At 42.8% G+C, this 13,133-nt stretch overlaps 1 protein-coding gene across 1 annotated transcript; it reads right to left on the minus strand.

Annotated features, from left to right (window-relative positions):
• Positions 1-1,551: 1,551 nt before the first annotated feature.
• Positions 1,552-7,157, minus strand: LOC111245863 (uncharacterized). Its single transcript, XM_022794772.2, has 2 exons — positions 6,600-7,157; positions 1,552-4,362 (listed from the first exon to the last, which is right to left on the minus strand). Exons 1-2 carry the CDS (start codon positions 6,771-6,773, stop codon positions 2,326-2,328), a joined length of 2,211 nt encoding a protein of 736 aa, XP_022650507.1. The 5' UTR covers positions 6,774-7,157; the 3' UTR covers positions 1,552-2,325.
• Positions 7,158-13,133: the final 5,976 nt, after the last annotated feature.

A 13,133-nucleotide genomic window follows, 5' to 3' on the forward strand; every position in this document is an offset into this window, starting at 1 on the left:
AAATTAACAAACACTCATACACACACATGTCGGGGAGATATTATTGATGGTTTAGAGTCCTCTCAAGATTGTTTGTTCGTCAGGCGTCAAGGGGTCTAACATAATCATCTTCCTTCTCTACGTGGGAAGTAGTCAACCAGCCTTGTGTAGGCTTGTAGCCCCTTGGGGCAGTAGATTGTGGCACCCCAGCAGATTAAAATTTATCTCGGTAATGGCACAGAGAGAGAGAGAGAGAGCGAGAGACAGAGATAGGGGTAGTTGTTGTGGCTGTTGCCTTTTTTCTAGTGAAAGGGTTCGATTTGAGGTAAGGGGCTATTTCATTGGAATTTTGTCATCGCGTCATCATACGACCGTAACTGTCTCTGTCCTTGGCAGCGTCAGCTTTATTTAGCAACGTTGCGTGCGTCACCCGAACCAGCGAGTAACAGGATGCGTTCGGAACTTCCCGAATTACATTACGCTGTTGTCGGCCGTTACGGACGATCTGCTCGTTCAACCGTAACAACTCGAGTCGTACCCGTGCTTGACGGCCAAGCAAGATGCAGCGCATGTTGCACCCTCAAGATTGATATGACCAAGTCAGTGGTGTAACGGTACCAGGGACAGATCTGGGCATTGCTCTGTTAGCCCTATTATCCGGGGAGAAGGTGGATAGTTGTCAGGCCGACGTAACGTAAGGGAGGCCACTGTAGCTTATCTCACCGAAAAGTTGACATGCTGATGATGGTGATGGCGATGATGCTGAAGTTGTTATTGTTGTTTTTGTGGTAGTCGTCGCTGATGTCATCGTTGTCGTGGTCGAAAGACGTTGAAGAGGTGCGGTGATTCGATATACCGATGGCAAGCCGGCGTAGAGCGGATGATGGTTTCGGAGGAGTTCTATCGAAGTTGGTCGACGTAGGTCGTCGCATGCTGTCGATGTAAGAACGGCGGATGAGATGCAGTCCAGGGTCGAAGTCGCGAAGTCGAGGGCTGATTCAGTGTGAGCTAACGGCTGAACGGTGATTCGTCTGTAGCTGATCGTGTGTCGGTGCAGTACCCGTTGAGCTGACGAGATGAGGCTAGCTGTCGACTTGATGATGTAACTGCTGGAAAACCATGGATCTCCGCTAGTCTGCAGAAGTGATGTATGAAAGTGCAACGAAGATTGACTCGACGAGGAAGAAGGCACAAAGTCTTCGTGTAAGTACTTACCCAAATGTGCCGTAAAGAATTAAAAAGGTAACCTGGTGAAGCCGTGCTGTGATGAATCAACGATGAACCAAGTATATTTGAGGGGGGTGTGGTGAAAGAGAAGGAGGTTGTTGGTGGTTTACTCGGTCGTCGATCGAGAGGTGCGCAAAAACCGGTTGACGTATTTTACGGCGGCGAATGAAACTCAGCTGAATATCAGAAGAAGGAAGTTGACATTCGAAGCAGAGATCCGCACATACGGTGCAGACAGATACACAAGACATAGGGAAAGCGGCCTATAGTGCCATTTGTCGTTGTCCTTACACAGTCGGTAGTAGTGGTAGTAGCACAGAAGGGGAGGAATCAGGACACGCTCGATGCAACTTAGAGCTGATAGTATAAGCTGATGATTTATTACAATATTTATACGGTTGTAGGTGATGGTGGTTGTTGTTGTTGTTGGTAGTACAGAGTTGGTCAACCGCGAACTTCTCTCGCGGTGCTCAACGTGTGGTGGCAACATCTAGAACATCTGATTGCTTCTGTTTGTGTTATATTTTTTTTTGCATTGCCTGCTTTCATTCATCATTTGTAAATATTTTTAGTTGTAGTTTATGTTTTTTTACGATGATGACTCTCTCAAACGGACCGACCGGACCGCCGTGCTCACGTCTGTATTTCGCGTTGCTGATTTCTCCGTTGCCGTTTTTTTTTCGTTTTTTCAGCCTCGACTGTTTGGGTACTGTCTGTTTCTTACTTATGCTTTCATTCTGAATTTCTGTCTTAACACAACACATTCTGTATACAAATACAGTGGTCAAAAGGCGGGCGGAAGGTATGCCGTCAGCTCCTTTCGCGCACAAGTGTACCTGCGAATGCAACGCGCTTGCGTTCACGCCCACTACTTTTGTCTCCCCTGACCCCACTGCGTCTTTTTCATGCTGCTGAAAAATGATCATCTCGACAAATTCAAGATGTGTCGTCTCGTTGCTCTCCTGGCAACGTTGTGTGCCTGTCTGTTGCTGTTGCTCATCACAAAAATTATTTCTCCCCATTTCTTCATACATCTCCTATCTCTCTATCCCTCACTGGCAACGCAGCTAATATTCATTATCTCGACCTTTGGTCGGCACCCTTGACGTCGTTGCACGTTCAATACCGTCTTGACGATGAGCTTGAACCGTACCCCCGTGACACGGACCCGTAGCTGGCCGAACTGGACGAATACGAGTAGCCTCCACCTGGATGGCTTCCGCTTCCGCCACCTCCGCTGCTGGTCCACTTCGAATCGTGGCCGCCGCCGTAACCCCCTGACGAGCCACGTCCCGGTGCGCCGTAGTCACTCCGTGAATGTCCGCCATGACTGCTTGAATGGGCATATTCTCCGTAGCCGTTACCGCTTCGGCTACTGCCTCCAGCTCCGCCGCTCGATGAGACATACGTGCTGCGGGTCGAGGCATCTCGCGATGATCCCGAGCCACTGACATAACCGCCGGAGGCACCGGAACTACGTGAATAGTCCACTCGTGACCTCTTTTGTGCCACAACGGGCTCTTCGCGCCGTCGATCGTAGTCACGTTTCGCTGTCGCGCTGCTACTGCTACCGCCACCGCTGGCGCTGCCTCCGCCGCCGCCGCGGTAATAATCGCTGCTGGCGCCTCCTCCTCCGCCGGTACCGCCGGTCGAGCGAACATCTTCGTATGAGCGTTTTGCTACTGGATGTGAACTGTGGCCGCCATGCGATGAGCTCGAGTGCCTTATGTGATCCATTTTTCGGCGCATCAATTCGTCACGTTCGCGTTGAATGCGCTCCCTTTCGGCGCGCTGTCGTTCGCGTTCAAGACGGAGCAGTTCAAGCTTGTCACGCTCAAGGCGTTCCCGCTCGATGCGAATCCTTTCGCGTTCCCGATGGATCTTGTACTCCGCGTCTCGACGATGACGCTCGAAATCACGATCCCGCCGTTCATGCTCCCGGGAGTGTTGGCGGTGATCGCGGAAACTTCCACGAGGTATAGGCGGGCGATCACCCATGCCGGGACGACTGCCCCCGCGAAACCCGCCGGTCCTACCCCCGCGGCCACGTAGTCCGCCACGTCCGCTACGACCCCCTCGGAGCTTGGACAGGCCGCTCGGAGCTCCTCGCGTGCCCAGTCGCTTTCTCACATCGCCTCGATCTCGACTACGTTCACGTTGGCGATTATTAGCACCTCCGCCGCCGCCAATCTTCTTTTTGCCGGACTTGTCCGCATCGTCCTTGGTGTCGTCAAGGACGACCTTAATCACCTCGCCATCGCCGTCCTCCTTTTTCTTGTCCGCCCTTGAACTGTCTTTATTGAGAGAAATAATCTTCTTCTTACTTACAGGAGTTTGCGGATCGGTCTCCTTTTTGGCGGCAGCCTTCTTCTTTGAAGCTGACGCACGAAGGGCGCCTGCCGGATCGAGATCGGTCATTTCTACGGCCAGCTTATGGCCGTTGTAATCACTGCCATTTAGTTCGGCGACACACTTCTTAGCGTCATCAAGAGTGGCCATCGTCACGTAGCCGTAACAACCGCTCTTGGGCGATTTGGCATTCGTAACAATCTTGGCCGAACTGATTTTGCCGCACTTGCTACATAGCTTCTTCAATTCGGCGGCTTTTGTATTGTGTGGCAGGGCCGATATCCATACATTGACCGACTCAACTGGTGGACTAGCAGGCTGATCATCAGCATTTTCTTTTTCATCGCCTTTCGACAAGCGATCCTTAACGCTTTTGTCCTTGTCGCCGGCACCGACCTTATCTTTTTTTCCCTTGATACTGCCTTCGTCCACCTTATCATCAGGCTCATCTTTATCGCCTTCGGCTTCATCTGCCTCATTTTCCGCGTCGGCTTCGCCATCAGGGTCGCCATCACCTTCGCCGTCGACAGGCTTTCCGTCATCGTTATCATCAAATTCATTATTTTCTTCGGCATGAACTTCGAGACCCGCTTCTTCAGGCTGTTGGGCCTCGTCATCGCCGGAGCCTTCCGTGGTACCATTGCCCCCAGTAGAACCTCCCAATGCCTCATCTTTAGCCAGCGGGATATCATCATGTGGGGATTCTGCACCTGTAGGTTCGTCGATCTCTTCGGCTTTGTCGGGTTCTTCTTTTGTTTTTGACTTATTAGTAGCCTTTAAGGGAGCTGCTGTTGTGTCCGAACTGACCTGCAATCGCACCGAAAGGAAATGGAATACAAAAAACAAAAAATGCCATAACAAACATTGGCAAAGTTGTTCGAATGGAAAACAGTTAGAAATCACAAAGTTTCTCTCGAAGGTTGGAAGGGATCTGGAATTTAGAATACAGATACTCACCAACATTTTTACGATCATTTAAATGTCCCCGCGCTATTTCTATGACTTTGAATTGCGTTATCTGTGTTGCTGATACTAATCGTTGTGTAAATGATATATATTATCAAAGTTCAGACTTTTTGGGGTCAAGTAAAGGTTTCGTGCCAAGGTAATTGAGATGAGATAAAATTATTAGTTAATATGCTATAGGGAACAATCTTAATAACCTTTACTAGAGTCTTCTGACATTTGAAAATCATCATTTTAAAGCAGTTGCTCTAATATGTAAAAAACGGAACACCTGCTTTGTGCGTATTATAAAAAACAGATACTGAACAGATAGATTCTGTAAAGTGCTTAAGAAAAAAGTTTCGTGTTTCTCAGTTTTCTAGTTTGATTTACCTAAACAGTAATCAATAATAATGAAAACTTTGAAACAATTTAATGGAACATGTAATCAGAGTTGCATATGCGTGCTCATTGAGTACAAGACATTAATTTCATGCCACAATCATGTAACACAGCCATGCTGCACGAAAAAATGTTGATGTGTTTAATCATAACTTATGCTACATGCAATGATCTTTAAAATATGAACGATTCGGTAATACTTTACTGCCTCATTAACATGAACGGAATACGCCAGAAGGTTTGAACGTGCACACAGATACAGAAATATAATGTTTCTCACGAAGGTCTCTTTGCAGCGGCCAATTATTGATGATGATTAGAAGAAAATGGCTAAATGAATTTTTTTTGCTAAACCTTTAAATCTAGGCGAGTCAAACAATTTAATACTAAAGCTTCACTGTAGTGGAACTCAATATTGAATATGATGCTATCTACGGTATGAAACCACGGTACGAAAAAACGATTCTAAAGTAAACAATCGAGACATCTGAATAATTGTGGAGCATACAGCAAGCAAATTCTGACCGGCCTTTTCAAAACATGGTTATGCCACCGCTAATGGCTGATATTATATATATATATATATATATATATATATATATATATATATATATATATATTACTGAGCATCGATTTACGGAAAGGAAACTGAGTACGTTAACAATACTGTTTTCGTGCTTGTAACGAGAATAAACGTGCAGCTGATCAATACAGCGAACATAACATGATATTGAGAATCTTATTTTGATAATTACAGTATAATGGTTACATATCCACCAATTTTGTGTTCACGCGCTCGAGACTGAATGAGCCATAAACATCGGAGTGCATGGAATAGAATCGGGGTGTTCAATATATTATGTGATGATTAGCGCAGCAGATTGGCGTAACGATAGTCTTGTGCAGCCAACTGGCCCTGTCGGTCTCCGAAATTAAAAAACACCATTTACAGACGTAGGCAAAAGAACACAAAAAAAAATAAAAACTATGAAGTTTGAAAAAATAGTAAATCTATTGATCACAGCACGCAGATGGTGGTGGAATCGTTCTATGGCACATGAATGGTCATAATATAGTGTATCGAATAACGTTCAGCGAGAGCAGGCATCAGCTTGTCGTCACTTAGGCTGTAAGTTAACACACTAAGCAACTCTACTAGAGCTATTTACCCTCCAACACGTAGACAGTGACGTACAAAATTTGAACTATCAGAATCACACAATATATCCTATGCTTTACGGAGCATAGCTTATGTCGTTATGGTGCCGGAAAACCACTATGCCTATCGGAATGTGCCATAGGGCCACAACAAGGACAGCCCCGTCGAGAGACCGGCAAAGCATTCACCTCGCTCAAGCATGTTTAGCCTAAACGAAATGTTTCAAGTCTTCCGTCCGGCACAGTCGTTAAACATTCCCTCGTAGAGCTGGCTTCCAGCACGAAACGAAGTGTATCTGTGCCCGAATTCGATCTTACACCACGTGCCCTTAAGATTAGCAGGCAAACATGTTACTCACTGAGCATCACGGCAACTTTGTTTAGCCTATACCGTCACGATCTGCACATACACCAACATAGGCGCCATTCCAACAATCGAGATAGAGAGAGCAATTGTTTTGGGTCGCACCCAAATGCATTGCCCACCCAATTGGAAATACTAGCACCTGAAAACCACCTACCTTCAAAAATGCACTCACCTCAAATTCATGTGTCTCAGGGTCGAGTCCTTCGTCTCGGAGAGCGCTCTGCAAACGTTCAAGCAATGCCGATTTGACGCCGGTTGTGTTGAGACTTCGGCGTTCGAGCTCGTTGCGGAGGTCCACAACGCGTAGCTCGTTCAGCCGTTTTCGGCCTGACTGGTCTTGAGTCATGATTGACCCCTGCTGATGAAAAAAAAGGGGATTTGACGTAGTCGTCTTCAACGGCCGAACTAACAACAGCAGCAGCAAGCAATTAGTCTGGGTGTTTACGACTACGCCACACCACCGCCCGTCTGCTGCCTCGTTGAGATCGTAGCTGCTACACACCCCTAAAACAACTGTACAGTTGGATTTGGCAAAACGTGTTGATGGTCACCATGCAATACAATTAAGTAGCGTAATATTTTCCTTCCAATGAAAATAGCTATGCAATAGCCTCATGAATTAGTCTTCAAGATACAAAGAAATCCACCTCTGCTAAGGGCAGCACTCTTCGCCGAGGCGATGCACACACCAGCGGAGTGGAGATGCTACAAGCTCACGATCCAAAATGGCCGTTAAGCGACCGAGCAGTTGGCGGGAAAATTCAAGCGGCAACCAGCCTCGATAGGCGACCATTTGTTGGTAACAGCGGACTGAATGGATGCATTAATGAACTCTCGCGTTTATCGTTCAACAGACCGTAGCGCAGATATTGTCTATAGCAGTTATGTAATCCATTTGTGGAATGTTATTTAAGTAAACATCAGTACTTAAATTGCGTTGATGGGTATCATACACACTTAAACACATACGCACAACGAGAATATGCTCACGTGCGACGAAAAGACCCCGATCGGCTTCGTGCAGTTATTGACCCAATCATATACATGAAGTTATTTGGGGAAAATGTTGAAATATTACCATAATGATTGCTATTGTTATGATTTTGAGTTGCTCTCTTTCTTTTCACTGCAGCAGATAGTGGTAAACCTAATTCTAGATACAAGTTGATGCTTAGTAATTAGTAGAAGCAATGGAACAATAAACTTAACCGAATATCGTATTTAGCACTGAACGAAAGTGTCACTTGGGCATATAGGTAGTTCAAAGGGTTTTGTTTATTATATATATATCGCGCGAAAAACAAGGATAAGTTATTAACGCCAAAGACGTACACGTATTGATTAAAGCCGTTTTTGGAATATTGTCTATCCACTATTATTTTAGTAGTAAATCTCAGTGTCAATAATGTATGCGTTTGTAGCACGACAAAAAAAACTGTGTTTCCTCGGGTTTTTCTACGTTTAAATAAATTGCTTTTTAACTGAACTATATCCTCAGGTGTTTATATCGTTTCTTTTAATGAAATCGTTCTAGTAGTTTTTTAATATAAGCTTGTTAGCAAATACGTAGTTATGCATAATCTTTATCCTGCTAGGGGACCCAAGCTGTCGTTAGAGAGTGCTGAGGAACTCGCACAGAAAAAGGCTTCCCGAATCGATCGTCTGTCTCAGATGCTGTCAGCTTGCCTGGCTAGCGCCTGACAGATTTGTCTAAGTTTGCTGCCGCATCGTTTGAGTTTGGCTTGGCGCTGCTATCGCCAAATGCTTTCGAGAGTATCACATCTATTAAAGCAGCCAAATTCGCGCGAATGATTTAAACTCGATTGCTGCTATTGCTTTGTGGTAAGCGAAATTGCGCACTATATGAACTATATTTATGCGCGTTGATGAAAGCGAATTACTTCTTTAACTGTGCATACAAAAAATTCTAATTATCCCCCCCCCCCCCTCTCCCTTAAAATATGAACTAAAGTCCAGTCATATAACAATTGAATTACTGAAATAATAAAAACGTTTTTGTCTATGCTTTGTGGCAGAAGAATATATTTTTAGCTTATTGTATATAACTCAATCACGAACCGCAGGGTTTTTTTGTTTTTTATGCTTGCAATTTTTACACCAGCTAAGACTTTTGATGAACATATTGACCGTTTTGTTACCTAGATGGCTATGAAGTTACCTATTTAAGGTAGTATGAGTTGCGTCGGGCCGCGCTGCTGTCAACTGAAAGCTGAGATTTGGCAGTAGCAAATAAGTTGTTTGATCAAATTTAAGATAAAGAGTCTCAAAAATAAGAAATTTGCAATATTAATACTATATTTTACCAGGTAGAAATACTGCTCAGTTACATCAAAAAAATTAGTGCTTTTTTTGGCTATGATGCGTTATCATAAAAAAACGGCCCAAAGATGGTAGCGTCGCCTTTGTCGTGGAAATTTCAATTTGAAAGATGCCCCTCGTAGCGGTCGGCCAATGATATGATTGCCAAAGTTGAGCAAAACCGACACGTGAGTAGCTATAATATCGCAAAGGAACTAAACATTTATCATTAAGTAGTTTTAAACCAATTAAAAAAGCTAGCTACAAAAAAATCTTGATGTTTGACTGTCATACGAACTGACGCAAACGAATTTACTCCGGCATGTTTTCATAAGCGAAACTCTACGGAAACGCAAAAAATTCGAAATTAAGCCATTTCTAAAGCGCTTCATCTCACGTGTTGAAACATGGATCACACACGGCAATATTGTGTAAATAAAAAAAAATGTGCTCAGCAATCTATGGTACAACCCTGGCTGGCACCAAAGAAGGTGAAACTATGTGTTTGATGTGACTAAAAAAAAATCGTACGTTATGAGTTACTGCCGTCTGGCAAAACGATCGATCCGGATTTCTATCGTCAATAACTAAATAATAAAATTATAACAAATGCTTAGAGAAAATCGACTGGCACTAGTGAACAGGAGAGGCTTGACTATGACATCGTCAGAGCACGTACAACTTCAGCTGTCAGACAAAAACTGCGTGAACTTAGATGGGAAACTCCAATGCATCCGTTTTATTTTTATCTCTGCAGAACTCGTTTAATGATGTCAATTTAGTTTCAATGGAAGGATCTAATATCGCTTGTTACAGTTTTTCGTCAAAACATCACAAAAAGAAGTTCTGCAGTGAAGGGATTATGGAATTGTCAGAGAAATCGCAGAAAGCCATTAATCAACATGGTGCATATTTAATTGGGTAATCATTTTTAAATTATAAAAGGAAATACTTACATTTTGACTCAACACTGTCGATACACCTTCAGCAACCCAGTATCGGTTAAGAACAGGGTCTATGGATAGTGGCGCCTGTAGACTCTAACAAATATTCAAGAATATGTAAGTTACAAACTTTTGGTTTGATTACGCAGCTGCGGTCTGATAAGCTTTAAGTTATCACAAAAAAATAACGATAATCAATAACGAATTGCACAGAGAATTTTACGTTATGTTCATTGCAATGTTATAGCATTGTTACAATAATAAATCAAGTAACAGCTTAAAATAAGTACACCTTTTAATAACGAGTAACAATCCGGGTTTCATGTTATTTGCGTATTGCACATTTTCCTCTCATTATGTATTCTTGCACTGCGTTGACTGACCGAATCTCACGAGGGAGAGAACTCTACCAGATGCGGTAGCAACGAAAAAAAGTTTTGAAGGTTTTTCATTGAATGTGTAGTGCAGTGCTTTCATAAGCATCGCTGACGATTAAATAAAAGTCGTTTGCTATTACGTACTATCTCCTGCGCCTGATCACAAGATGTAAACTACCAAAAATCATGACCGAAGAACAACAGCGATTAAGAATCGAAAAGTTCTTTTGTTGACTTGAATATTATTAAATTTTTAAAATCTCCATTCCGGTAATTCGTGCATCATGTTGAGATTTACGCTATCGGGCTAAGTGAGCGGTCGTTAGCCTTTGTAAATTTTAGTTGCTTGAGTTTTCCACTTGCTAATGGTAGACTTCAGGGGGGTGAACGCTGAACTGTGACTCATCAATACCTGCAGTGAATATTATCTGTACTAGACTGGCAAACGAACGCTATAAGCTGTTCCGCCAGGTTGCTGCGTCCATACATTGATGCGATTGTTTGCGTTTATCGTAGAGAACCCATTTTTAACTACAGATTACAGTTTAGTGCAGAAGCGAATTACTGTTGTAACGTGACAGCAACGAGGCACAAACGTCTCTAGATTTTTTTCTAGAAGTTTTTAAACCAACGGCTCACGGTTCTTCCACTAATAGAACCTTCATAAATAAAAAACAAAGCTTATCTTAGAGTTACCTCCGCCACGGTAGTTCCAAGACAGGAACTCGTAATCGTAAATGATTCTCTACCTTTCAGTGCCATTTGTTCACTAGAAGTCCGAACAGTGCTTTCCGAGTGAACTCTCTCAAATAAAAAGTACGTGTGCGCCTTTTAAAACAAAAGAAGCACAATGTGCGTGGCCATGTTGAAAAAGTGCCATTTTTAAATATTATAATCACGTGTTTCTAACTTTGAACTGAACGAGCTTATACTACAAATACGGCAAACGAAAATCACATATTAGCCTCCTTCTGCTTTATTATGCCATTGATTATATAGATAATAATAATTAGTGCTTAGGTTTGCTAGCGTTAAATTTATAACTTGAAAAAAGCTGGCCATTAGGATTTGCTTGTGAAAACGTTATGGTATAAGCTCTAATGTGTATGAGTTCCACATAAGCCCACCTTATAGTGCCGTTTGTTCGCAATCTCTCAAATGTGAAACTGTAATGAAAGATACCAGCTTGAACAATATGAAGACAGTCTTACAAATGGAAGTGTTTGCCGTTGCGTTTTAGATAGATATCACTTAAGCGAGCGTTTCTTAACCTGGGAGTGCAATTTTTTAAATAATTTTTTACGTGAGTCGGGCATAATTTTCAGTATGTCATGTAGAGTGAACCCTTTAGCTTCCCAATTGTTGAAGGCATCGCCTTATGGACTTTTCCACTATGGTGAGAATGCCTCGTGGCAAATTGTGCGTTTACCAGTTCGCTGTTTTTTTTTTCAGTAGTTTGTTTCAATAGCTTCGGCTCTTCGAGTCCCCAATGACTGATAGCATCATCGCGTTGGAACTAACTATTCTAAGTCAAATTCATTAAGTTTCAACAAAAAAAAAAATCTTTTACCGCGTCTCCGCGACGAAAGCCGTTAACAGCTTAATACAACGAAAAGACAGTCTAATGACCTTTCTCGCCCAAAGTTGAAATCATACGGTTACTTGAACTCTCTAAATTATTGGTTATCTATGGCACTGAAGATCCTGTGTTCATTGGCTGAGTCATGCAGAAATGCCATGAACATATCTCGTTCGGTACGAGCGCACCTCTTCTGCACATCATCAAGTTGTTCGAACTTATTTTCACTTGTCACATTCGCCTACAGATGTAGAATTTTTTTTAATAACACGTTCGTATTTTTGTGAAAATCCCGATAGCAAAGTCGATCATAAATGCGAGCAATATTTAGAGGTTGGGTTTGGCCGTAACGTATCCCACATGCCTGACCTAGTGCTTGGCCGAAATTATCAAATTTAAGTTAGCTCGGATTATCCTAGAATTCTCATTAGTATAACCATGCTGCTGGCAGCCTTATATTGATGTATAAGATCATCAACTTGAGCTTTAACATCATCACTTTACATGTACATCTATTTACATTTTAGTACTGCTTTAATCCTGAAAAAAAATATATTTTAGATGTGAAAACTGACAGGAGGTCCGAACATTTAAAAACCATTTACTTGTGTGAAATCAGCGAAGAGATGCCCCCTCTGATATTGGATTCTAGCATCGCTGCTCATTTTGACCGACCGTGTACGTGTATCGAACGGTCACATAACGATTCGCCAATAAAAAAAAGGCGTCATGTTTAGTATCCGGAGCTCAAAGTGCTCTTGGGACTACCTGAAAACAATCTTGTCATTTAAAAGTTATAAAGCTATAATATTTGCACGAGGTGTATGCCCATTTGGACTAGTTGTTTGCCCAGAAATATATGTATGCATGGGTGAATATGCAAAATATTGTAATGGGTTGCAATTGTAAAAGACATCTACCGTTCCCGAGTTGCGAAGAGCTCCATTCTCTAGGGTCATTCAGTTGCCCCTTGATATAACATTTTAGTGGCATCGTAAATTTAGACAATACCGGCAGTGTGGCCACTTAAATAATAGCCCTACCAGAACTGACTTTTGAAGGCTAGCTGCGTAAGCTATAGATTTGCATTAGTTTTTGTTATCCGGTGGAATAACCCGTGTGTGGGCGACATTTTAAACAGCTTCGAGAAATTTTTAGATGGCTAAACAAGCAATTTGTATGTTACTGACAAGTTCGCTTGTACATAGGATCATCATACCATCAAACTTGAAATCGACGTGAAACATAGCTTTCGTAAAACTTATACCGCATTGACTGGAATAACCGTGCGTTGTAAATTGGCTGCTTGAACATATTGTTTATTTTTTTGGTGCTAACTACAGTAATCGTTGTTACAGCTTGTCCATTTTTATTTGGATTAAAATACTTCATGACACGATTACGTAGACCTACGACAGGATTAGCCATGCGGACCTCTGCATGGTCGCGAGGCGCTAGGAGATGAGAAAAGATCATGATTTGTTCAT

This window comes from Varroa destructor, unplaced genomic scaffold (genome assembly GCF_002443255.2).
Source record: "Varroa destructor unplaced genomic scaffold, Vdes_3.0 BEIS01000001.1, whole genome shotgun sequence".
Lineage (NCBI taxonomy): Eukaryota > Metazoa > Arthropoda > Arachnida > Mesostigmata > Varroidae > Varroa > Varroa destructor.